The 25,456-nt window shown below is 40.3% G+C and overlaps 2 protein-coding genes across 2 annotated transcripts; both read left to right on the forward strand.

Annotated features, from left to right (window-relative positions):
- Window positions 1–3,275: 3,275 nt before the first annotated feature.
- On the forward strand, window positions 3,276–13,152 carry cibar1 (CBY1 interacting BAR domain containing 1). Its single transcript, XM_088328634.1, is given in 9 exon segments — window positions 3,276–3,453; window positions 6,720–6,954; window positions 8,640–8,708; window positions 8,800–8,901; window positions 11,168–11,173; window positions 11,229–11,333; window positions 11,396–11,509; window positions 12,618–12,731; window positions 12,790–13,152. Coding segments are annotated over 9 exon segments (879 nt in total). The 5' UTR covers window positions 3,276–3,424; the 3' UTR covers window positions 12,895–13,152.
- Window positions 13,153–15,221: 2,069 nt separating this feature from the next.
- LOC148370858 (uncharacterized) lies at window positions 15,222–23,393 on the forward strand. The gene is made up of 3 exons (XM_088328633.1): window positions 15,222–15,753; window positions 18,672–18,958; window positions 21,793–23,393. The coding sequence occupies exons 1-3, from the start codon at window positions 15,498–15,500 to the stop codon at window positions 22,651–22,653; spliced, it is 1,404 nt and encodes a 467-aa protein (XP_088184759.1). The 5' UTR covers window positions 15,222–15,497; the 3' UTR covers window positions 22,654–23,393.
- Window positions 23,394–25,456: the final 2,063 nt, after the last annotated feature.

The following is a 25,456-nucleotide window of genomic DNA, read 5'->3' on the forward strand; positions in this document are numbered from 1 at the left end:
AGATTACTAAAGACCACATAAATACACCACATGTCAAAGGTCTGAAAATTCTAGATGCGCGAAATAGTGGCTGTCCTGGGATATATCCCAATTTCGTGATCTTTCACTTGATAATCTTGAACAGGTGGTGAATACGGCCAAACCGACTACTTGGCTGTTTGACCCGCTTCCGGGTTAGCTGATTAAAGGTCTTTTTTGGGTCCTTGGACCTTCAGTTCTAAATATTATAAACATATCCCTCTCCTCGGGTGTTGTTCCGGCGGCTTCCAAGTCTGCTGTCGTCGTCGTCTTCGTCGTCGTCGTCATCGTTGAGTCACTCAAGGCGCCTAAGGTAATCCATAGTAGCGCCAGACTCGCTCGTGGGAGGCTCCGTAGTTCTCCGAAGGAGAGGGGGCTGCGACTGTCCTGTGCTGCCAGGCCTGACGGGGTGCGACCCAAGCAAACCAAGCAGACGAAGCCTCTAAAGTCCTTAGTACGTTCGGACATGCCGGTGCATGATTTATGGAAGCCCCGTGGGCAGGTACTACAGGTGATTGGGGTGTGGTCGCAGCGAATGGTTCGAAAGCACCACTGGCATTTGGACTGGGGGCCAGGGTTGCTCTCGAAGTCGCCCGCCCTAAGAAGAACAGAGAGAGGAGAGTAGAAGAGAGAGAAAGAGAGGGACAGATAGAAAGAGAGAAAGACAGACAGAGTAAAATACAAAAAGGGGGAAAAGAGAGTGAGAGAGGTGGGGAGAGAGTAGGAAAGAGAGGGATAGAGAAAATGAGAGGCAAGAGTGTAAAGGGGGAAGAGAGAAAAGGAGATACAAAGAAGGAGAGAGGACCAAGAAAGAAAGAGAGAGCGAGTCTGAGTGGACTGAATTAGATTCGTAAGGCTCCCCCCTTCGCAGGACACCACGGGAAGGGTTTCTAGTCTTTGTCCTGCAGTCTGCTGTTATTAAACCTACACTTAAACGACCCAACCTTGACCAAGAAAGCTTATGTAGTTATAAACCTGTGTCAAAACTACAATTTCTTTCTAAATTATTTGAAAAGGTTGTGGCACAGCAGCTGAATTATTTTATATCTAAGAATAATCTTTTTGAATCTATGCAATTGGGATTCAGGGATAATCACTCTACTGAGACAGCCCCTGTTAAGGTAACCAATGGTCTTCTACTGGCAATAGACTCTTGCTGCTGCTGGACCTTGGTGCTGCCTTTGACACTGTGGACCATAATATCTTACTCGACCAGTTGGAAAAATGGATTGGTCTCTTAGGAACTGTCTTCTTATGGTTCAGTATTTGGCCCCCTTCTTTTCAGCATTTACATGCTACAAATATTATTCGCAAGTATAATATCAATTTCCATTGCTACGCAGATGACGGGTTGGTTTGAGATAAGGTGATGGTGTCATTGTAACCCTGTGCAGTCCTTTGAAACATTTTTGTGATTAAGGGCTATACAAATAAATGTGACTTGACTTGACATGACACTCAACAATATCTTCCAATGAAGGAATCTGACAACTAAGCTTGTCACGATTACCCATTGCCCTCACCTGTGCCTGCTCGTTTGGCGCCAGCTGCTGCTCGTTGCCTGATTGGTTCCCCTCCTATTTAAACTCAACGCTTCCATTCACTCCTTGTCAGTCCGTCAGCGAACCTCTGTATATGCAAGACAAGCACTATTTGACTCTGGCTTCCCGATCGTCCCCGTCTGTCCAGTATCTGGTATCGATTTCATCAGTCTCTGGCTTCCTGTTTTTCCACGCCGGACTTGTGTCTTACTTCTTCTGCCCAGAAGAAGGCTTCACACAGACTCAAATGTCACTAATTCGGCCGTTTTTGATGGAATACACTCAGTTAAATTGTTAAGGAAATTAAATCTGCCCCCGTGTGTAAATGTCGGCTTCCTATTCATCTTTTCCCTCAAGAAACGAGCGCGCATAAATTGTTGGGTGAATGTAGGTTGTGTTTGGTTAATGGAGTAAGATAACAAATCCGAACAGTTTGGTAAACAGTACATTTTGATATTTAATTCTCAACACCGGGGTGTACAAACTTTTCAGAAACACATTTGGTAAGCTGAAAATGTGTAATTGGCAACTATTCATCCTGACATTCCTTGAACAGACTTTAGTTGAAAGGTTTGCAGTGCTTGGCGATCAGCGTCGGGACCTCGTAGCTCACATTTGTAGGGTATTCATTTGACTCGCAGGGTCTCGTGAAAAAGCACTGCAGTGCTTTTAAAACAGCTTTCAGTTGCTTCACCTTTTTTCACAGTCAACTTTCTTTTTTTTTATTTACAGTTCCCATGTCGGAAATGGGGTGGGCCAAAATTTTCACAGAAAGACAAGGGCGAGGGGGTTTTGGGGTTTTTAAGGGTTATTGTTCTATCTTCGTTATTCATTATCCATTATCCGTTATCGGTCAGTTCATAATACGCTACAAAGCCAAGGAGCCGGGACTCTTACTCTAAGCCAAAAGGCCAAGCTAAGGTCCTAGCCCTAAAGCCTTGTTGCGATCATTGCGAATGCACCGTTCCCGGAGGTACTACAATACCGGGCCGATGCATGGAGTGGACAGAGCAGGTTCTTATTCCATCTCCAGATTGCAAAAATCAAAGCATGCCAAGCTAAGGTTCTAGCATTATAGCCTTGGATAAACCTCATGGGCTACGATACTGCCACTGCGCAAAGCACCTTCATGATCATGGTATCTCCCCTGCCAGGTAAGTATGGCGAGGTGGTCGAAGAGCAACTGCCTCCATCTTGTAAAATGGTGATTTTCTTTTTGGTACAGATTTATTTCATACTGCGGTCTACTTTACTGGCAGGCCACGTATTATAAATTTTACGACAGAGGCCACGGGAAAAAATTTGATCGCGGGCCATATTTGTAACTTTGGACATGCGTGACATTAAACAAAACTAAACAAAACAGTGCCATCTAGTGGTCAAATATTACACAATGTAGTTTAAAGGAACAGTGTACTATTTAGTGGGTCCAAGTGGGCCAAAAAAAGTAAAAAAATACATTGATTTGAATAATGGGCAGAAATACATAAACCATCATGCCAATGTAAAATTGTGTAAATATTCATAGGTGGACAATTTTGTATTTCTTTTACATAGCGGAATCCATACCTAGTTGTCGCTGCTTGGTTTGTCAGACATCTTGCTGCTAGCTGAGCTCATTTGGCACAGGTTTTCTTTCACCTTAGACAATATAGGGCCTTAAACTAGTCAAGTTTTACACAGTGTACCTTTAAACAATCTTCTTCGTTCTCTCAACCTCTCGCTCTTTCTTGCATCTTACCGCGAGAGTTTAACGCGTCCATGGCAACGCTTGCTAGTAGGCAAGTTAGCTGAGGTCCACCGACGTTTGGGTGAATACTTTCTTATTTCTTTTGTTTATTTAATTTTCTTTTTCAGGAGAAGATATGAATCGAACCCCCGATGTACGAGCGAGGTAACCTTTGTGTGTCATCGTTTGAGCTTCTAAATCGACATTAAAGTCTGTTTTAGGACGACTTTTAGCGAGTTAGCATCGTGTTGCGAGCGCGTTTTGTCTGTTTTTTCCCGATCGTGATTTGGGTGACGTACCCCAACGAACCCAAAGTTTTTTAGGTGTTTTAGATAATGAATTATAATGATAATTGTGATTAAGGGCTATACAAATAAATTGGACTTGATCCCCATTATGTATTACAATTTCGTTTAGCGATTGTGCTTGTTTATTTTCTATTGTGCTTGTTTAATTTATATTTTTTTATTTTTCTGCCCTTTGAGACTTTTTGTGATAAAGGGCGATACAAATAAATATGACTTGATTTGATAACAAATATTCTATCTGAATTTCTAAACTAACCTGGGGGGCGTTTTCTTAAATATTTGGAGAATAGGATACTGTAGAACATACCTTTATTGTCATTGTTTTAATTTGAACATTTTTTATTGACACTTTTTACAGCAAATAAACAATGTGAGGTTTGAACACTTTTTCTCGACACTTTTAACAGCAATTAAACATATTCACAATTTCATTATATCATTTTCTAACAATATGATATTTAAACAATTTTTGTCTACATTTTTAACAGCAATTAAACACATTCACAATTTCATCATATCATATTCTAACAATATGAGGTTTTATCGACACTTTTAACAGCAATTAAATACATTCACAATTTCATTATGGGCAGCACGGAGGACAGTGGTTAGCGCTTGTGTAGCACAGTTCATGTCATGGGAACCTGTCGTGGGTTCAAATCCAGCTCCAGACTTCCTGTGCGGAGTTTGTATGTTCTCCCTGTGCTTGCGTGGGTTTCCTCCGGGCACTCCGGTTTCCTCCCACGTTCCAAAAAACATGCATTTCAGGTGAATTGGCCGGTCCAAATTGTCCCTAGGTGTGAATGAGCGAATGTGTTGTCTGTCCCTGTGTGCCCTGCGATTGGCTGGCAACCAGTTCAGGGTGTTCCCTGCCCACTGCCTGGAGATGGCTGGGATGGACTCCAACAGTACATAAAATATTAAAATCGTCCATGTACAAAACACACTTAGTAATTTGTCCCACAATGTGTATATATATCATCTCATCTCATTAGCTGCACCGCTTATCCTCAGTATGGTCGCGGGGTTGTGTGTATAAATATATATACTGGACTGTCTCAGAAAATTAGAATATTGTGATAAAGTTCTTTATTTTCTGTAATGCAATTAAAAAAACAAAAATGTCATACATTCTGGATTCATTACACATCAACTGAACTATTTCAAGCCTTTTATTATTTTAATATTGCTGAATTTGGCTTACAGCTTAAGAAAACTCAAAAATCCTATCTCAAAATATTAGAATATCATGAAAAAGTATACAAGTAGGCTATTCAACTAATCACCTGAATCATCTAATTAACACGAAACACCTTGCGAGGGTTTCCTGAGCCTTAAAAACACTCAGCTTGGTTCAGTAAACTAAATCACTGCTGATCTGACTGCTGTCCAGAGGACCATCATTGATACCCTCCATCAGGAGGGTAAGACACAAAAATAAATTTCTCAAAGAGCAGGCTGTTCACAGAGTGCAGTTTCAAAGCATATCCACAAAAAGTCTGTTGGAAGGGAAAAATGTGTCCGGAAACGCTGCACAACCAAGAGAGATGACCGCAGCCTTAACAAAATTGTGAAGAAGAGCCGCTTCCAGAATTTGAGGGAGCTTCAAAGACAGTGGGCTGAAGCTGGAGTCCAGGTATCAAAAGCCACAGTTCACAGACGTGTCCGGGAAATGGGCTACAATAGCCGTATTCCCATGGTCAAGCCACTTCTGAACTCAAGACAACGGAAGAAGCGTCTGACTTGGGCTATGGAGAAGAAGCACTGGACAGTTGCAGAGTGGTCCAAAGTCCTCTTTTCAGACAAAAGCAAGTTTTGCATTTCATTTGGAAGTCAAGGCGCCAGAGTCTGGAGAAAGGCTGGAGGAGAGCAAAATCCAAGTTGCTTGAAATCCAGTGTGAAGTTCCCACAGTCAGCAATGGTTTGGGGAGCCATGTCAGCTGCTGGTGTTGGTCCACTGTGTTTCATCAAGTCCAGAGTAAATGCAACTGTGTACCAAGAGATTTTAGAGCACTACATGCTTCCATCTGCTGAAAAGCTCTATGGAGATGAGTATTTCATTTTCCAGCATGATCTGGCACCTGCCCACAGTGCCAAAACCACCAGTAACTGGTGCACTGACCATGGCATCACTGTCCTTGATTGGCCTGCTAATTCCCCTGACCTGAACCCCATCGAGAATTTGTGGGGTATAGTTAAGAAGAAGATGAAAGACACCAGACCTACAAATGCAAATGAGCTGAAGGCCGCTATCGAAGCATCCTGGGCATCAATAACACCTCAGCAATGCCACAGGCTGATTGCCTCCATGCCACGCCGGATTGATGCAGTAATCCGTGCAAAAGGATTCCCAACCAAGTACTGAGTGCATCAATGGACATTTTCAAATGTTTGATTTAGTTTTGCTGTTATAAAATTATTTATTTTACTTGGTCTGAGGAAGTATTCTAATATTTTGAGATAGGATTTTTGAGTTTTTTTCAGCTGTAAGCCAAAATCAGCAATATTCAAATAATAAAAGGCTTGAAATAGTTCAGTTGATGTGTAATGAATCCAGAATGTATGACATTTTTGTTTTTTTAATTGCATTACAGAAAATAAAGAACTTTATCACAATATTCTAATTTTCTGAGACAGTCCAGTATATATATATATATATATATATATATATATATATATATATATATATATAATATGTGTGTATATATATATATATATATATGTTTATGTATGTATATATGTGTATATTTATATATATGTATATATGTATCTGGTCATAGATATATTTTTTGGTGTGTGTATATATATATATATATATATATATATATATATAATCTCAGATCACAGTAATATGGGATTAGAAAAAATGGATTGCGGCTGCAAGGGTGCATTTCATTTTAGGCTATAATAATGGCAAAAAAAAGACCCACAAAGTCGGACAAAAATGTGCTCTGCCGGCTTTCGCTCACTGTAGTATGTGATTGGGGTAACTGATTGCGAAATATTTTGCCCTGAGGCCACGAAGCGCGAAGTAGCGACGGATTACACTATTCATTTAGGCCTTTATTTATGTCACTCTTTGATTCCTGTGACATACAAGTAAGTTCCTCTGTGTTTGTTCAGGGAAAACCAGACCAAAAAAATCCAGGAGAATATCAGTAAGGTGGAGAAGCACTTTAACGAGATGTGTCATATCTTCGCCGCCTACGGCCGCAAAGCAGCCAGGTTGCGAGACAAGGGCGACGTTCTGGTGCGAGTTGTTGCCGACTATGCTGACACGGAGACGCCCAGCCTCAAGAAAGGAATGAAACAGTTCGCAGAACATCTTGCCCAGATTCAGGACTACAGGCATGCGGGGGTAGGTTGGCAAATGGATGAATGATGGCGAGTAATTTCATGCTTGGATGAAAATAGTAAAGTTAGGAAAAAGAGTTGTTTCAAATCAATTCAAATGCCAACCCAACCCTAAATGAGATGAAAAAAGAAGAGTTTATTTTGAGCATGTCTAGGATAGTCACATACTTACACTAGCTACACAAGCAGCTTGACAGAGACTGCAATGATGATCCAAGTCAGAAGATGGTGTCAGCAAGTAGAACAATATCTTTGTGGACACCACCTTTAATCTTGCAGTAATGTAACTTGATTTCTTTATACCAAAATGCTTTAAAAATAAAAGACAAAATAATAATAAAATTACAAAATTTTGTTCGGGATAGATAAACAATGTAACCCTGTAAATAATTGGAGGAAACCAAGGTCAGGTAGTTGCTTGAAGTCCTCCCAAAAATGCCTAAATTTTACCCAGTTGAATTGTTTTAAGCAATAGTAAAGCTTTATTTTTCACATGGCAGACAAAATATGTTTTGTTTTAGTTTACATTAACAGGACATTAAAAAACAATATTGTTTTAAACACACAAAGTGTTCGCTTTCTAAATTTCCAACAAACTCTGGTATTTTACTTGTTTGAATTTGGGGTGCCAAGCCTCTTGACAATTTTCAACATTCTCATCACATAACAGTACAGTGATTGTATAGTGATTTTGCACACCTATTAACTGTAAAATACGAAAAGAAGACAATCAATCATATTTAATAAATGCCCCTGAATGCATCACTCGTGTTGTCCTCACGAAACTGCAAGCTCAAGCCAATTTAACACAATGAATGCTACATTGGAGAACCAATCAAATACAGACAAAAATATAAGTGCTTTTACCTGCAACACAGTGTATGAAATGGCCATCTGTACAATTTGCGTATTTGATACAGGCATTACTACCACACGCGCACCACATCTCTCTGCCTCCCGATTGTCAGTGATTGAAATCGTGATAGACACAATTAATCTATCGACACAAAGTTTAGAATAAAATTGTAATCCTGCAAAGTAACCTTTTTTTTAACTGAATTTACCTGTAATATTTTCTGTAACTATAATGGGATATAATTTCTTTTTATTTTTAGTATCGTGATTAAATCACGTCATTACATGTATTCCGTTACCCCCAACCCTGGAAACAATGAAATGAAAATGTATAATAATAGTCTGCAATTTGCAATAAACTGTGGTCTGTTCAGCCAAATTACCACAGCCTACAAAATGAGGGGTTGCACAGTCTGGAGGACGTTCCGGGATAATCACAATGAGCAGCAACATTGTGCAAAAATAAGAAATAAAATATAAGTAAAAGATGTTCAATGTACAGGCAGTATGGTTCTTTCCACACTTTTTGTACTTGTTTAGGGGGTAATGGCTTTGTGGAAAAAAACTGTGTCCATGCCGATTAATCTTTGTTTTAAGTGATCTATAGCATCTGCCAGAGGGCAGAAGGTCACAAAGGTGATGGTCGTGGTGAGAGAAGTCCTTAATTATGTTGTCGGCAATGTTCCCCAGTAGCCCATGATTTTGCAGGCTGTGTTGATAACTATTCAGTTTTCCTGTCTGTTAATGTGCATTAGCATGCGCCCATATTCTTGTATACTTTCCAAATTTACTTTTATTGCTCACTAAAATGACTATAGAAAGTCTGTGTTTTAGGTGGGGCGTCTGGAGGCCAAAGTGATCGAGCCTCTGATAGGTTACGGTGCGGTGATACGGCGCAAACGGGTAAATAGTGCACGTTGCGTAGCCTTAGCCTTACAAAAGAGCTAGCATTTATTATTTTGTGTGTTTTTTTTTTTGTTTTTTTTTTTTTAAGGAAGACGTGAAGACGGCCCAGAGCGCATGGAAACGCGAGTCTAAGCAGATGTTGCAGCTGGAACGCACCCGCCAACGGAACCCGTCTGACCGTCAAGTCATTGTATCCTTTTTAATGTATTACAGTCAAGGTTGATGGAAACCAAAAAAACCCCAAAAAGGGAAAATCTTTGAAGTAGTGTCACACCTCCATAAAAGCTCCCAAGAGGCAAACTTACATCGACATAAAAAAGTCCTTACCAACTGAGCATATACGACTGTATTCAAATAACAACTAGAGATCTATAAATAAAAACATGATACACAGAATTGCAGTTGAATAAATTGTCTTTATTGTCATCATGGGTGTAACCAGTTTGTTTTGGTGTGTGCGCAAGCATGACCATATTCAACCCAAGAACCCCCAAAATATAAAGTATTTTAAAAACACTTTTTTTTCCTTAAGAAAAGCTGGAATATAGGATAAGCTTAAATGCAGTGTCTGAAACTCATGACAAAAAGTTACCGGACACCAGGGCAGACAACTCTGAAAAGTTGCCTTCCCCATTTTTCACAACTTGAAACACAATAAGACTAATCGCAAAAAAAAAATATTGTTGCAATGTATCAAGGATTGATAACCAGAATATATAACAGAACAACACTTTAAAATTAAGTTTATGATAAATCTACTTGTAACATTCATTGCATGTATATGACATCGCTGTTTTCCATCTGCCATCAGTATGTACCTGTATTTACTCATAGATAGACAGATAGATACTTTATTCATCTTCATTCATGCAATGTTTGCATTGCGTCGTCTGCTACAAGCCACATGAACTCCTCTTTCCACGATGCTTTTAATGTGCTTTTATGTTTTGTAGCGTCATACATTTTTTTAGCTTCTTTTCAATCTTAAGGGGCTGAGGTTTTGGCTTGATTCCTAACCACTTCTCAATTTTTCTTGTGTTATCTATGCGTCTACTTTGGAAAATGATATGCAAATGCACGACCTTATAAAGCTCAGGAAAGTCCGGAAGCACGAAGTTATTCCATGCAGGCTTCTCATTGGCTGCATAGTATGCAAATTGCCAAACGAACCGACATTTCCAAACCGAACGAAGATTTCCAAATCACAATAAAGCAAACGTTTGTGACAAATGACTATTCCATTCTGTCTAAAAAAAAAAAAAAAAAATCGATTTTTTTTTTTTTCTTGAAAATGTTGCCGGCCACCTGGGCGGAGACCAACGTTGTTTTGTAAAAATGCCACAAAATTCTGCAAACGGCAATCTTGATCTATTTAGCTTCGACGCAGATGGCGCAGGGTGAGAGACAGGAGGGAGTGCTTGCGCTATTTAGATAGGTCCACCTATCCCTAACGCTCACCCAATCAAATTGCTCTAGGTGCTTATCTAGAGGTTCTGGGTATTCAAAAATAGTTATTGGGCTCATAAAGTGTCTCAATAATGAACATAAATTGTTTTATGAGGTTCCATATAAAGAATTCCATCTCAATGTACAGCCAAAACGTATTTTTTGGGTGTGACAACTTGACTGTAAACTGTAGTTTAAAATGTGTCCTATATATCCTAGACACTGTGGTCAGGGCTGGTTCGGTTTGGCCTGCACTACAATAGTAATCACTTACGCAAGTTTGGAATGACAAGGAGAAAATTTACACCGTTTTGTCTACGGCCCATTCAACTCATGTAAAGAGCCATATACTGTATAGCTCGCAAGCCATAGGTTCCCGTGCCCTAATTTAGTGGCTCCTGGTTAATACAGTGAAACTCTCACCGTATCATTTTAAGTAAATGAGGGGGAAAAAAATAACCAGCCAGACACTCCGGGTGCTCAGCACGCGAAAAAAGCTCTGAACCTAAAATTGCGCCTGTCATTATACATAAGTACAACAAAATTAGAGAGAAAGCGATTTAAAGAGCGGCTTGCTAGCTGTATACCAGCATCGGGTACCTTCGGATTAAGCCAAGTCCCCGAGAGGATTAAAATACAATCATCCCAAATATGGTGGTTTCCCACGAGTTGTAGCTCCTGTGGTGCGGGGGCATTGAGCATATTAACTTGTGCACCTGCCCCCACTGTTAGGCTGGTGTCTGCTGTCAGTCAATCACAGGCACGGTCACAGGCAGCCAAGCCACCCAACACACAAAGCCCTCCCTAACCTGCCCTACATTAACATTTGCTGTGTGCAGTCTGACCAGAACACAATACATGATAGGTTGTTATCAATGAAAATAAGCACAATTTTGAATTCAAAATCTGCAAAGCAGTGAACCAGCGATAACCACAGCCTGAAGTGGTGAGGGGTCTCAGTAGATTCAACATCCTCTTTCCCGCTCCCATTTCCTTGACTCTGCCTACAGTCTCAGGTGAGTTGTCTTTGCTAAATGTTTGAGTTGATGATGATGTTGACGCTTGTGTCAGGCCGAGAGCGAATTCCAGCGAGCCAGCATGGACGCAACTCGCACTACCCGCCAACTAGAGGAAACAATGGACGATTTTGAGAAGCAGAAGATTCAAGACATCAAGGTAAGCCGCCGAACCGGTGCCGAACCCTTTGCTTGTCATTTTCTCAATTTTCTCTCTGACAGAGGATCCTGTGTGACTTTGTCAACGTGGAGATGTGCTTCCACGCCAAAGCCTTGGAGATCTACACTCTGGCCTATCAGAGCATCCGCAGTGTGGATGAGGAAAGTGACCTAGAGGTAGAGTAAACACCTACAATACGGCTACCCAGCCTCGAGACTTTTTCACTTCCAGTGAGGAATAATAGGTTTTTACGGTCCCTCTTGATGCCCTTTTTTTCCACCATACCAAGAGCATATTGTTTAGCGTGCATAAAATCTTTAAACATTGCATTATTGTGCGTATGATGAGTTACATATCTAAGATGCCTGTCTGCTCTTGGTACATGCTAGTCAGCTATTGTTTTGGGTTACGGCATCATGACAACGACAATGTGCTCTTGGCTAAACGACTGTACCTCCAGCAATGCCTTCCTCTTCATTCAGTTTGTAAAGATTTAGTGGGTCGGCGATACAAAACTGTATTTATTTCTCCATAATTTATTCACTATTGGTCCCAGGCTTTCAGTAATGCTAAAGGGAAAAGTAAAAATGTGACAACCATGGAAACAAAGTTTGCGATTATCAAGAAATACGAAGATGGAACACAACTCAGTACCCAACAATCGGGACTACCCTACTGCAATTTTTGTACTGTATTTTTTGCCATGGGTTCCAAGGCTTGCAGTGATGCTAAAGAGAGAGGAAAAACATGATAACCATGTAAAAGAAGATTGTGATTATTAAGAAATAAGAAGAGGGTATCGGTACCCTCGCTAAGAAATATGGCCGTAACCAATCGAGACTATAATTAAAAATGAGATTATTGCAAGGAAATCTTCTCAGATCATGACGACCCTCACAAAGAGAAGTTTTAAAATCAGTTTCATTTCGAATCAGCTGTCGCTGTCTCCTTTCGCCATCTGCATCAACCTGCTACTCCACTCAACCAACTAAAGTCACGTCACACCAAAAGTAAATACAAATTCATTTTTCCAATACATATATATTTATTTATAATATTATATAATTATATATACCAACAAGTAGTATTTACTTAATACTAACGAGTTATTTTAATGTTTTCATCTGGGGTGCAGGGTGCATCTTCTTATCAATTGTTTCTACCTCCCGCTATATGGAGATCTCACTTTGCAATCCCCACCTCAGAACAGATGAATCTTGTATCCTTGGTGTATTTTGTTTTCATATCAAACGAGTGTCTTTGATTTGTATGACGTTCAATCAGGTCTTCAGGAATTCGCTGCACCCGCCCGACTACTCGGACCGCTTGGACATCGTGCACGCCAACTCTTTAGACGGAACCGCCTCCTCCTTCCTGACGTCTGCGAGCATCTTTCAGGTAAGATTTTTACATCCTCTCTAGGGTCCCGATGTGGTTTTTGATGCTTTGGCCGTAGCAACAGAGAACCTCTGGACGGCAAGCTGAAACTGACACTGAGGAGGACGACGAATAAGACGAAGAATCAGAAGACGTAGACGATTCTGATGAGGAAACTCGATGATGGGCATCACTGACATTCTTTTATATCAGGAATCATGGAACGTTTTTTGATTTAAAAGGCCATCAAAGGAATTTTTATTTTTATTTTTTTTAGCGACACACCATATGTGTATATCCTAAGGCTATATTCAGCAAAACTGCAAACGGGCACTCTGGACAAAAGCTAATTTTTCAGCACATTTTTATTTCACTGACGTTTGATTGTTTAAAATATATAAAATAATAAATATCATGCCAGAGCCAAATATACCTCTTGAAATGCATCTCCCTCCCGCATTTACTTAAGATCCTTGTGGCTCATTTTGGCCTTTATTTTTTGTGTTAATAATGGTTTCAAAACAACGTTCGTTTGTAAAAATGTCACTAAATACTGCAAACGAGAAATAAACAGATGTATTTGGGGGAGTTTGCTATGGGTGCTTGGCTGGCGCTTTTAGGTGTTTACAGTTTGTTCTGTAGGTTTCATCATGAAGTGTCTCAAAAGTGAACATGAATTGTTAAATGGGCTTCTATACAGATGCTGCCTTACTTATAAATTCTTCTGGTTCTGGACGATCATTAGTAAGTTGACTTTGTTCGTAAGTTGCTTCAGTGCTATATTTTGTATGAAATGTATGTTAAAGGTTCATATAAGTATCTTTAAGGCTTGTCTAAGTTACATGTATTGCTTTGTATAAAAAAAAAAAAAAAATCATTAAATAATGTGCTCTCTAAAGATAAAGTGAAGTTTAACTTCCTTTTGGAAGACGAGCTTCAAGAGTTCCTCCTCTGTGGATGAAAAAAAAGTGATCCAATCATTTTCTCAACCTTATCAATCTTTCTTATTCCACTTTCATTTCAAAAGAAACGGCTCACCTCTTCTTTACACTTAACACCTGGGGTCAGCGACCTTTTTCCACTTTCAAATTTCTTTGTAAGTCAGCTATAATTTTACACCAGTCCAAATATACAACATGGATATACATTGAAATCATATAACTGACCAATTTATCCAAAATTATTGTTCATCAATAAACTAGAAAAAGGAATGTGAGCGACATGTGGGAAAGGCCTGTAGACATCCATAACCTTAACTTTTTACCACAAGACTCACCCATTTTTCATCAACAATGGACTACAATAAAAAAAACATGTGATATGGACAGCTAACATACCATTCATCAATGGAATCTTATTGCAGAAACTATCAAAACTTGAAATAACAGCAGCAAGGCAGAAGGCTACTTGAAAATAAGTGCAACAGAAATAACAGCTGAACAGCAACACACACACACACGTTTCTTTATTATATTCGCCATCAGTAAATGGTTTTCCGTGCTTTGCTATGCAGTGAGCAATATGATAGCTTGTGTTTTTAGCAGTGACAAAGGTTTTCAGGGTCTGTGTTTGTTTGCCATACGTGGACACAGCACATTTTAATGTCTCCGTCTTGTCAGACTCCTTGAATTCATAGAAAGATACTTCATTACTTCATTCATCCTCAAAGGGAAATTCACATTTCCAGCAGTATCCTCATCTTAAAAAATAAAATAAGGGATATAGAATACAAAAATAACATATATATATATATATATATATATATATATATATATATATATATATATATATATTATTGCTTCTGATTGGCAGTTGCATGTTGACCTTGGAAAAGAACTATGGTTCCCCCAGCACATATTAGCAACATCGCTCCGACCAGACATGATAATCATCTCTGAGAGTTCAAAACACCTGATCATGCTGGAACTCACAGTCCCGTGGGAAGAGCGCATTGAGGAAGCCAATGAAAGGAAACGCGCAAAGTACCAGGAACAGGTTCAGGGGGGCAGGGGATGGAAAGTTTTCTTTGGGCCAATAGAGGTCGGCTGCAGGGGTTTTGCCGGACGATCCTACTGCAGAGTCCTGGGATATATATAATATATATATATATATATATATATATATATATATATATATATATATATATATATCATCTCATCAGCTGCACCGCTTATCCTCAGTAGGGTCGCAGTGGTTAGCGCGTGTGCGGCACAGTTCTGAGGTCGTGGGAACCTCCTGCGTAGGTTCAAATCCAGCTCCCGGCCTTACTGTGCGGAGTTTGTATGTTCTCCCCGTGCTTGCGTGGGTTTCCTCCGGGCACTCCGGTTTCCTCCCACATTCCAAAGACATACATTTCAGGTGAATTGGCTGGTCCAAATTGTCCCTAGGTGTGACTGAGCGAGTGAGTTGTCTGTCCCCGTGTGCCCTGCGATTGGCTGGCAACCAGTCCAGGGTGTCCCCTGCCCACTGCCCGATGATTGCTGGGATGGGCTCCAGCATCCCTGCGATAATATATATATATATATATATATATATATATATATATATATATATATATATATATATATATATATGTATATATACCTGACATCAGGTAGCAGCTGGTAATAATATAGTTTTTCCCGATGGTTCTCGATATTGACTGTAATTTCAGACGTTGCTATAATTAACAAAATAAAAATATGAACACTTAACATTTTGTCTCGTTTGTAGATTACATATTGACGTTTTTGAGACATCAGTCACGTGACCAACCAACCCGGAATTAATTGACTCAACATTGTAAAAATGCAAATGGCGGAGAAGAAGCACAACGAGATTCTAGTCCGGCCACGGCGGTTCGGTTCAAATGACCGGGACCGAGAGTCGAGTCTGAGGGCGGCTGTCGAGAAGCAATTTATGGCGGCTGCTGAGAGCGTCGTCCGGTTGCTGAAGGAGCGGGAGAGCCCGGCTCGGAGTCGGCTTAGGCGGGTTGTGATGGACGCCGTGGCTGCCGCGGTTGAGCAAATCTTGAGTAAATATAGAGCACTCGCCTTAGAAGAAGGTTGGTGCTAAGAGTCAAATGTATTATTATTATCCCTCATTTACTGGTTTTGGTCTAGAAAATGAGTGTCGTCGTCTTCAAATTTGTCAAATTACTAGCATTCAAGATATTGTATTCCCTCTCGGCGTAATCAATGATGCACTCAGGCGCGGATTTAGTCTCATTGCCAATTTAATAACAAAATAACAGAGTGTATAAACATTCACCTAAGAGTTACTGTTGGTCAGACTGACCTTAAAGCACACTACAAAGCATCTGTCGCCTCCCTCCCTCTTGTCACGTATTTTCTCAAAGGGACCGTACGTGAACACAAGGTACAGCAACAAAAGCAACAGCAACAAAACATACCTGTCACGTCATATTGTCAAATATAAAAAAAATGTGAATATGCTTGATGGCTGTGTTTTGCTGCTGTTGGTGTCGGTGGATTTGTTCAGACCGAGGACAATCGACTTTGGCCTGGACGGATCTATTGACACTAACAAAGATGTTATATAATGAAATTGTGAATATGTTTGATTTTCGAGAAGGTTTGTTCAAACCTCACTTTGTGTTTGCTGTTAAAAACGCAATATTGGAATATGATATTGTGAATGTGCTTAATTGCTGTTGAGATTGTCATGATTGTTTTCTGTTTTTAGTGTCAATAAATTTGTTCAAACCAACTCCAAAAAAAAGCCCGTACAAACTGTCGTATTTTCCCATACAAAATAATCTTACGCCATATTTTTTTCTTGGAATGATGCGTGATGGTAAATCCCCAGGCGGCAGACGCATGCGCAAAGTAGCATCAAACCGCTCACTTCGTTTGCAACAAAAAAAAACAATGCCCAGATAGAGGGTTCCGCGGCAAACTCGTTAGACTTGATTGATTTGCTGTTTCATGATAGTCGGTGTTTACCGGATGGTACCCATAATTGACAAATTTGCGTTTTTCCGTACAGATTTTCTTGTACGTCGTACAAACATTACACTCCGTTTCCCTTAATGAAGCCTTTCGTCCTGAGTGGTAAACAAAAATGTCTTCCAATTGCCTTGGTATTTGCCTCAGTCTCTGTGGTCAGCCCTGGGCTTGGCCAAGGCTACCTCAGGGTGAGCCAACTCTACACAATCCTGTTGATCACTGTAGATTTCACAACTGTCACTTCCCCCGGCGGACTTCCCACTTCTAATATTGCGGTGTTGATGGTCACTCCCTCAGCACCCTGCTGAAGGGCCGACATCAGCTTCATATGCTGACTACTTTGCAGGATAAGCACCCCAGCTTTCAAGTCCACCACTACGTTTGCAGCTTTCAAAACGTCTCGACCTAATAATATACAAGAGACACACTCAGGCTCAATGAGTTGTTGTTAGGTCTCCCAGGACGAACACAAATGTCCCTCTTCCTCTCATCCGAGATGTCTCGCTGGTATCGGTCCTCAGCTTTGTGATGGCCGGTCTTAAGACGTTCCCACTGGAACGACGTAAGGCCTCCAAATCATGGCTGAAGTCATAGTGTCCAACAGGGCTGTGCAGGAACGTCCCCAATCATCACAAGTGAATTAGAAGGAACGCGTAGTCCGTTCTCCACTGAACCTTTTTTGTTTCCCTGCTGCTTCACGATCCCTGGGCAGCGGCAAAGCAGGCGACCTGGTTGTTCACATCACTAACAGGGCGTGCCTTAGGGTCATTCCCCTCCTCTTGTGCTGCACGGGTCTTCATCGCACACACCAGCTCCTCCCTCTCCCCCACTGACTTACCAGAGAACTTGAGCGCTTTCACAGCATGCCATGTGATCTACTCATCTTCGCGCTTATCACTCATCGCAGGCTCTAAACGGGGTTTTTGCGATCGCATTCGATGCAGCTTGAATCAGGAAAGTCAATCTCAAACTCAGCAGGTTTTATCTTTACCGCTGGCCTCCCTCCTCGCGTCATTGAGCTCCCTCGAATGGTAAACCGTCTATTCCTTTGAAAGTTCCAGACGAGCAGTTAGATCATTAGATCCTCAGGATACAATATTAATCCGTCCTGAGGTGGAGATTTCTAAGTGAAAAGGCAGGGGATTTAAACCTATGCAAATTAGCGATCATATTCCAAAACCCTCGCTACCCCAGATTATAAATTTCAGATTACGAAATATCATACCTGTCAATCTCAGATAATTACTCCACTTATTAATGATTGCAATTTCCCTTATTAAGCGTAATAAACCTTACAAAAACAATGCAGCACCTGTTTACTAATAGCAAGACAAAGATAATTTGCTTAAAAAGGTTTATTTTATTTATCAAATGAAAAACACGACACAAACAATTCTTTCAGCACCTTTCTTACTTCTTGAGGAGGTGAGAAGGAGACAATGGTTTCAAAATAAAACTGATTTTTTATTTACGAGGATTGCCATGTATTGGGAAAATTCCGAGCTTTAATCACTTCCTTATTTATAATAATAGCTTCAATTGGTTGCAGCCATGCAAATTAGCAAAGTCAGAGATTTGTGTGCCATATTTCTTGCTGATTGAAACTTCGTTTCCATGGTTATTTAGTTTTTGCTTCTCCCTTTTGGATTTCTGTATTCTTGGGACAAATAGTAAATAGATACATTACAGAAAAGACCACATTGTATTTCTGACTCACAAAGGCTTTACGAGATTTAACACAAGATGACATCTGTGACTTGGTAATAATCGGCAAAAAAAAGCCGATACCAATATACGTCGAATTCCCAAATTTCGGTGCCGATAATTAGTCGACCTCACTTTACAATGTAGTGCTCGTACACTATCCTAAGTTGTGAGTGCATCAGAAAACCAATGGATGAAACAAGTATGATCATTTTTATCTCATCTTAGCATTTAGCATTGCTTGTAAATCATTCACTACGGAATTGATATAACATAAAAAAAATTGCTAATAACTTGCCGTTGGTTACAGTGACTGCCCCCGAGCCAGCAGATGACGATGGTGAGTTACACCGTTGCCGAGTGTGCAGTAAACTGTTTAACGGAAAAGAACTTCTGAGGAATCACGGCAGCAATCTGGAGCCCATGTGCAGCCTCTGCCCTGAGCGTTTGGACATCGGCGACGACCTACATCGACACAACGGAAGGACTTGCGACGTTTGCGGGAAGACGAGAGAAGAAATTCGCGTAGGTGAAGAATTTTTCCGGTGCCATGTTTGCACCAAACGACTCAGGATGCAATGCGATTCAGGCATACAGGTGAGGCAACTTTGTCACTTTTGATAGACAAGCAAAATGACTAGGCGTTGCCGGACTTATAGAAGATTGGATTTGGCTGCTTAGAATGGTTGATGATCGAGAGCTGGAGTACCCAATCTGGCCGCCTGAGGCCAGACCCCATGAAAGTAGACCACACAGGAGCAGATACTTATCGATTTTATTGGCATTTATTGGAGGTACCTTGAGGCAAAACCTAGATTAAGACACCGGATCCAATAAATAAAATACAAACACGCACATAAATTGGGATCTATAAAGTAATTTGGATTTAGATTAGAAGGTTAGATTTAGATTAAATTCCTATAGTACAGCCCAGTGTTGCCGATATCGAGACTCATCCGATACAACATCCCCAGGAATTAGTTTTTTTCCCCTTTTTTAAAATCCTAATCTGGATTATTTGTCGGATGTGTATGATTTTTGCTACTCTTTTCATGATTATCATTATGTTTAGGATGTTTTATTACGTATTATTATTATTTTTATTATTTTAATGTTACGGTAGCTTGGTTTCAGGGTTCCTCATCCTTTTTATTCAACCTATTACAACTACCAATTGGAAAAAAAAACTTAAAACAAAACTGGAAAGCTTTATCTCCATTCTGCATATAAATAAATAGTATCCATTCATCCATTTTCTGTGCCGCTTATCCTCAGTAGGGTCGCGGGCATGCTGAAGCCCATTCCCAGACATCTTCAGGCAGTGGGCAGTGGACAGCCTGAACTGGTTGCTAGCCAGTTGCAGGGCACACAGAGACAGACAACCATTCACTCACTCATTCACACCTAAAGACATGTTTGTGATTTTTCTTCTTCTTTGTTGTCGTTTTTAAAGTTAACATATTACATATGTTTGATTATACGTAGTTAAATATATCTATATATTTTTTTGTTTTAGTAAGAAAAAAAAATCCTAAAATGACCAGAATTACTTTGGCACATATAAGACAATTTTAAGCATTTTCTAGAAGTGGGAAAGGGTCTTTTTTTTATATTTTTTTCAATGAAGGTAAGAGATCTCAAACGATGTAGTTAAAAAAAAAAAAGAAGATTCAAAATGGTTAAGCACATGTAGTAGTTAATTTTTCAACAAAGATAACTCTGCCTCATCGTCTAGTGCAGCATTTATTTATCCACCCATCTATTAATTTTTTTGGGTGTTTTTTTTTTTTTTTTTTTACATTTGTATTTGTTTTTTTAATTGTATTTTTAAAGTTATTTTTAAATGTTGTAATTTGTAGTGTTTGTTTCAATTGTATTTCTTTTAATTTCTTAATTTTTTTATTTTTATGTATTTTTTAAATATGTACTGTATTTTCCGCACTATAAGGCGTACCGTGTTATAAGGGGCACCTTCAATGAATGATATATTTTTAAACTTTTTCCATACATAAGGCGCACCCCATTATAAGGCGCTATAAGTGCATGCTGGTTTAAGATCAGGTAATTGTGCAATTTTGTAATTGTAATCCTGAGCAGTCCTTCGAGACATTTTTGTGATTAAGGGCGTCATAAATAAATGTGACTTAACTTGACTTGGCTACATTAGAGGATGTAGTAACGTTATGCAACCATTAGATGGTGCCGCGCTAAAGGGAATGTCAACAAAACAGTCAGATAGGTCAGTCAAACTTTATTAATAGATAACAAACAAGCTTTCCACAACTCCATTCACTCCCAAAATGAATAAACGGCCGTTTTATTATTTTCTCTGAGGTAAAGCATTTTTGTGACACATCTTTAAAATCTTTGAACAACAGCAAGGCATAACATTTTACTTTTCCTCCATTTAGTCAAAACGCAAAAAAACGTCTGATACTGTGATGGTAAATTAAACGTTAGTGCAATCGCAATATAGTGACACTCGTAATGTGCAAAAACAACAAGTGCAAAACAATAACAGTAAAGCAATAACAAAATAACTGTAAAATATAAAACGTTGTAGTGGGTTTTACATAATTCACCCATGGAACCATTGTTCAGTTAGCGAGTTCCTAGGGGGAATCTTAATTCTGCCGGCTCGAGCCGCTCTCGTGTTCGATTCATTATGGTGTAATCTCTTGCTGCTGCTCTATTCCCGTGTTCTACTGCGTGACTGATCGCCTTGAGTTTAAACTCTGCGTTGTAAGTGTGCCTCTTAATAGGAGCCATTTCAGGGTCTTTATACAAACGCACAAATAAAAGAGAATCGTTGTTTAATATTTCCCAGTATGCACAGCGCACTTCTTCTACGCGAAAAATGGAGTCGGTGGCTGCTTACCGTAAGTTGCGAGACCTTGTAATTCAATATTGATCCATATATAAGACGCACCGGATTATAAGGGGCATAGTCAGCTTTTTAAAAAAAAAATCAGATTTTATGTGCGCCTTATAGTGCGGAAAATACGGTACTTGTTTATTTTAATTGGAACATTTTACATTTATTTTTAAATTATGTATTCATTTATTTATTATTATTATTATTATTATTATTTTTTAAATATAATCGAGTATGTGCGGGTTACAGTCTGTGAAACAACTGGGCCCACCCAACAACCCGAAAAGTCAAGCGATGACCCGGTTTTGGATGGACTCGTACTTGCGGAAGCCAAAGCTTGTACCAAACAATCTTTTGATACCAGTGTCCTTTAACTTGCCACCAAAAGACACCTGGAATGAAAAAAAAAATCGGCGCATGGGATGAATGGATTGAAATTAAATCGCTACAGAGAAAAGCACCTAAAATTGGTACCGATAAGTATCAGTATCGAAGATCTAAAGCTTTTAAACCAATCTATATTCCCATCTGACTTTATCCCATATTGTTTCGTCAGACCACCACTAACACTAAAGACCAAGATCTCCCGGAACCCGTACAAACCTCCCAGGACCATGCTGAGGACAGCACAAAAAAACAGGACGTCAAGCACAAGGTGCAGGACCACCTTGAAGATTATCTTCAGGACTTTGGCCAAGAACCTGTCGAAGAGGACTTTTATGACTGCGACCAAGATGGCGTTCAAGTTCAGGAAGACCTTGAGGGACAGGACTGTGGACTGAAGCAAGTTGGGGCCCCAAAGAGCGCCCCGTTGTCATGCAACGAGTGCGGGAAGGAATTCCCCCGCAAAAGTGCTTTAGATCGTCACTCCAGGGTTCACACGGGCGACAGGCCCTACATCTGCGAGTTTTGCGGCAAGACCTTCGCCCAGCAGCCGGGACTGAAGCGCCACCTGAAGCGTCATACGGGGGGCAGGCCTCGAACCCACTGCTGCGACCAATGTGGCAAGAAGTTTGCCATGAGCCAGCACCTGGAGGTGCACAAAAGGATCCACACGGGCGAGAAACCTTACACTTGTAAGGTGTGCGGCAAGAAGTTCCGGCAGGTGGGCAACCTGGACGTGCACGCTAAGATCCACACAGGGGAGAAGGCTTTTATATGCAGCCTGTGCGGTAAGAGTTTCCGACAGAAGATCTCGCTCGAGACCCACGAGCGCTTCCACATGCAGGACAAGATCTTCGGATGCCATGCCTGCGGCAAGTGTTTTGTGCAGAAGGTGGACCTCAAGAGGCACATGGCCTCGCACTCAGGAGAGAAGGTGCATGCTTGCCGCTTTTGCGACAAGCGCTACCAGGAGAAGCGCTCGCTGGCGGCGCACTTGAGGGTGCACAGCTCGACTCCACCTGCCAACACGTGAAGCTCTGGTATGGAAGACCATCCTGCGCAACTATATATACAGTAGACCAGGGGTACGGAACGTATGGCTCGGGAGCCAGGTGTGGCTCTTTTAGTGAGTGCATCTTGCTCGGAGATAAAATTCACTACTTTTAGCACCTTGAGGATGGGAGAGCAATACTGTGTTTCAACCACTATCGGCAGGAGCGCTGTAGCGCTTTTCTTCCTTTAAGGCTTGTTACAAGAAATGTCTGAGGTTTTTTTCCATGTTTTAAGAACACACGTGCAAGTGTGACATCCACGTTTTACCACACTGGATACTTTTTCAAGCGTGCAGTTTGCACAAATTATGAAAAAAGACAATTGATGATTGACACTCTTTTGGACTTTTAAAGACAGGTGATTTTGGATCTCAAAGATGTCGAAGATTCACATCTATAAAATGTAATGGAAAACAAATAATGACCACTTCATTATACGAAAAAACTCAACTCGCACCTTGTTTTGAAACAGTTAGTTACAATATAAATGAGCCTCAGTGATCTTAAGTAACCGTGAGAGGGAAGTAATATTAATTGTGATATTTGTTGGTATTGGAGACAGGCTCTGGCAGTGTTATAATTTCAAATATTTTAGGACATTATCCAATGTCACAGAGTGAAGTAAAATGCACTGAAATTGTTTTTTTTTTTTTATCTTGATGAGGCTTGGTAAGTTTTTTAATTTTTTATGGTCTGGCTCAAAATAAAAAAATAATTAGAATGTTTTGCTTTCTTTGCTCATGAAGTAATAGAGATTCCCGACCCCTGCAGTAGACACCCAGAATACAAGGACCCCTATGAGTTTTTATCCTCCCCTTTTTTAGGAACAAAGCTCTCAATGATCAAGAAAAGGGAAGGAGGCACACATAGCCACCCTTGTTAAATTCCATGGTCGTGACCAATCAATAATCGGCACCGGTATCAAAAATTAGGGGGTTATTAAACAAAGTAAATCTTTTAAGAGCATAACGATCATCGCAAGTGGAAGCTTTAATATCACTTTTAATTTTAACAGTTGTAGCCTCCCCGTCTGCATCCACACACTAACTCCACATTACCATTTCATGTCACTTTCTTTACTTATATACAGGGAGTGCAGAATTATTAGGCAAATGAGTATTTTGACCACATCATCCTCTTTATGCATGTTGTCTTACTCCAAGTTGTATAGGCTCGAAAGCCTACTACCAATTAAGCATATCAGGTGATGTGCATCTCTGTAATGAGAAGGGGTGTGGTCTAATGACATCAACACCCTATATCAGGTGTGCATAATTATTAGGCAACTTCCTTTCCTTTGGCAAAATGGGTCAGAAGAGGGACTTGACAGGCTCTGGAAAGTCAAAAATAGTGAGATATCTTGCAGAGGGATGCAGCACTCTTAAAATTCCCAAGCTTCTGTAGCGTGATCATCGAACAATCAAGCGTTACATTCAAAATAGTCAACAGGGTCGCAAGAAGCGTGTAGAAAAACCAAGGCGCAAAATAACTGCCCGTGAACTGAGAAAAGTCAAGCGTACAGCTGCCAAGATGCCACTTGCCACCAGTTTTGCCATATTTCAGAGCTGCAACATCACTGGAGTGCCCAAAAGCACAAGGTGTGCAATACTCAGAGACATGGCCAAGGTAAGAAAGGCTGAAAAACGACCACCACTGAACAAGACACACAAGCTGAAACGTCAAGACTGGGCCAAGAAAAATCTCAAGACGGATTTTTCTAAGGTTTTATGGACTGATGAAATGAGAGTGAGTCTTGATGGGCCAGATGGATGGGCCCGTGGCTGGATCGGTAAAGGGCAGAGAGCTCCAGTCCGCCTCAGACGCCAGCAAGGTGGAGGTGGGGTACTGGTATGGGCTGGTATCATCAAAGATGAGCTTGTGGGGCCTTTTCGGGTTGAGGATGGACTCAATCTCAACTCCCAGTCCTACTGCCAGTTTCTGGAAGAGACCTTCTTCAAGCAGTGGTACAGGAAGAAGTCCGCATCCTTCAAGAAAAACATGATTTTCATGCAGGACAACGCTCCATCACACGCATCCAAGTACTCCACAGCGTGGCTGGCAAGAAAGGGTCTAAAAGAAGAAAAACTAATGACATGGCCTCCTTGTTCACCTGATCTGAACCCCATAGAGAACCTGTGGTCCCTCATCAAATGTGAGATTTACAAGGAGGGAAAACAGTACACCTCTCTGAACAGTGTCTGGTAGGCTGTGGTTGCTGCTGCACGCAATGTTGATCGTGAACAGATCAAAGCACTGACAGAATCCATGGATGGCAGGCTTTTGAGTGTCCTTGCAAAGAAAGGTGGCTATATTGGTCACTGATTTGTTTTTGTTTTGTTTTTGAATGTCAGAAATGTATATTTGTGAATGTTGAGCTGTTATATTGGTTTCCCTGATGAAAACAAATAATTGAAATGGGTATACATTTGTTTTTTGTTAAGTTGCCTAATAATTATGCACAGTTATAGTCACCTGCACACACAGATATCCTCCTAAAATAGCTAAAACTAAAAAAGCCCCACTCCAACTTCCAAAATATTCAGCTTTGATATTAATGAGACTTTTGGGTTCATTAAGAACATGGTTGTTGTTCAATAATAAAATTAATCCTCAAAAATACAACTTGCCTAATAATTCTGCACTCCCTGTATATTTATTTGTAATGCTATTTAATTATGTATGAATACATTGAACGCTGGTAGTAGTTGCTACATCCTATTTATTTTTATGTTTTTAAACATTGTCTTCTATCCCCCTCCTATACGGCTATTCTCTATGCAATTC

This window comes from Urocampus carinirostris, chromosome 2, assembly GCF_059441175.1.
Source record: "Urocampus carinirostris isolate Australia breed hairy pipefish chromosome 2, RoL_Ucar_1.0, whole genome shotgun sequence".
Lineage (NCBI taxonomy): Eukaryota > Metazoa > Chordata > Actinopteri > Syngnathiformes > Syngnathidae > Urocampus > Urocampus carinirostris.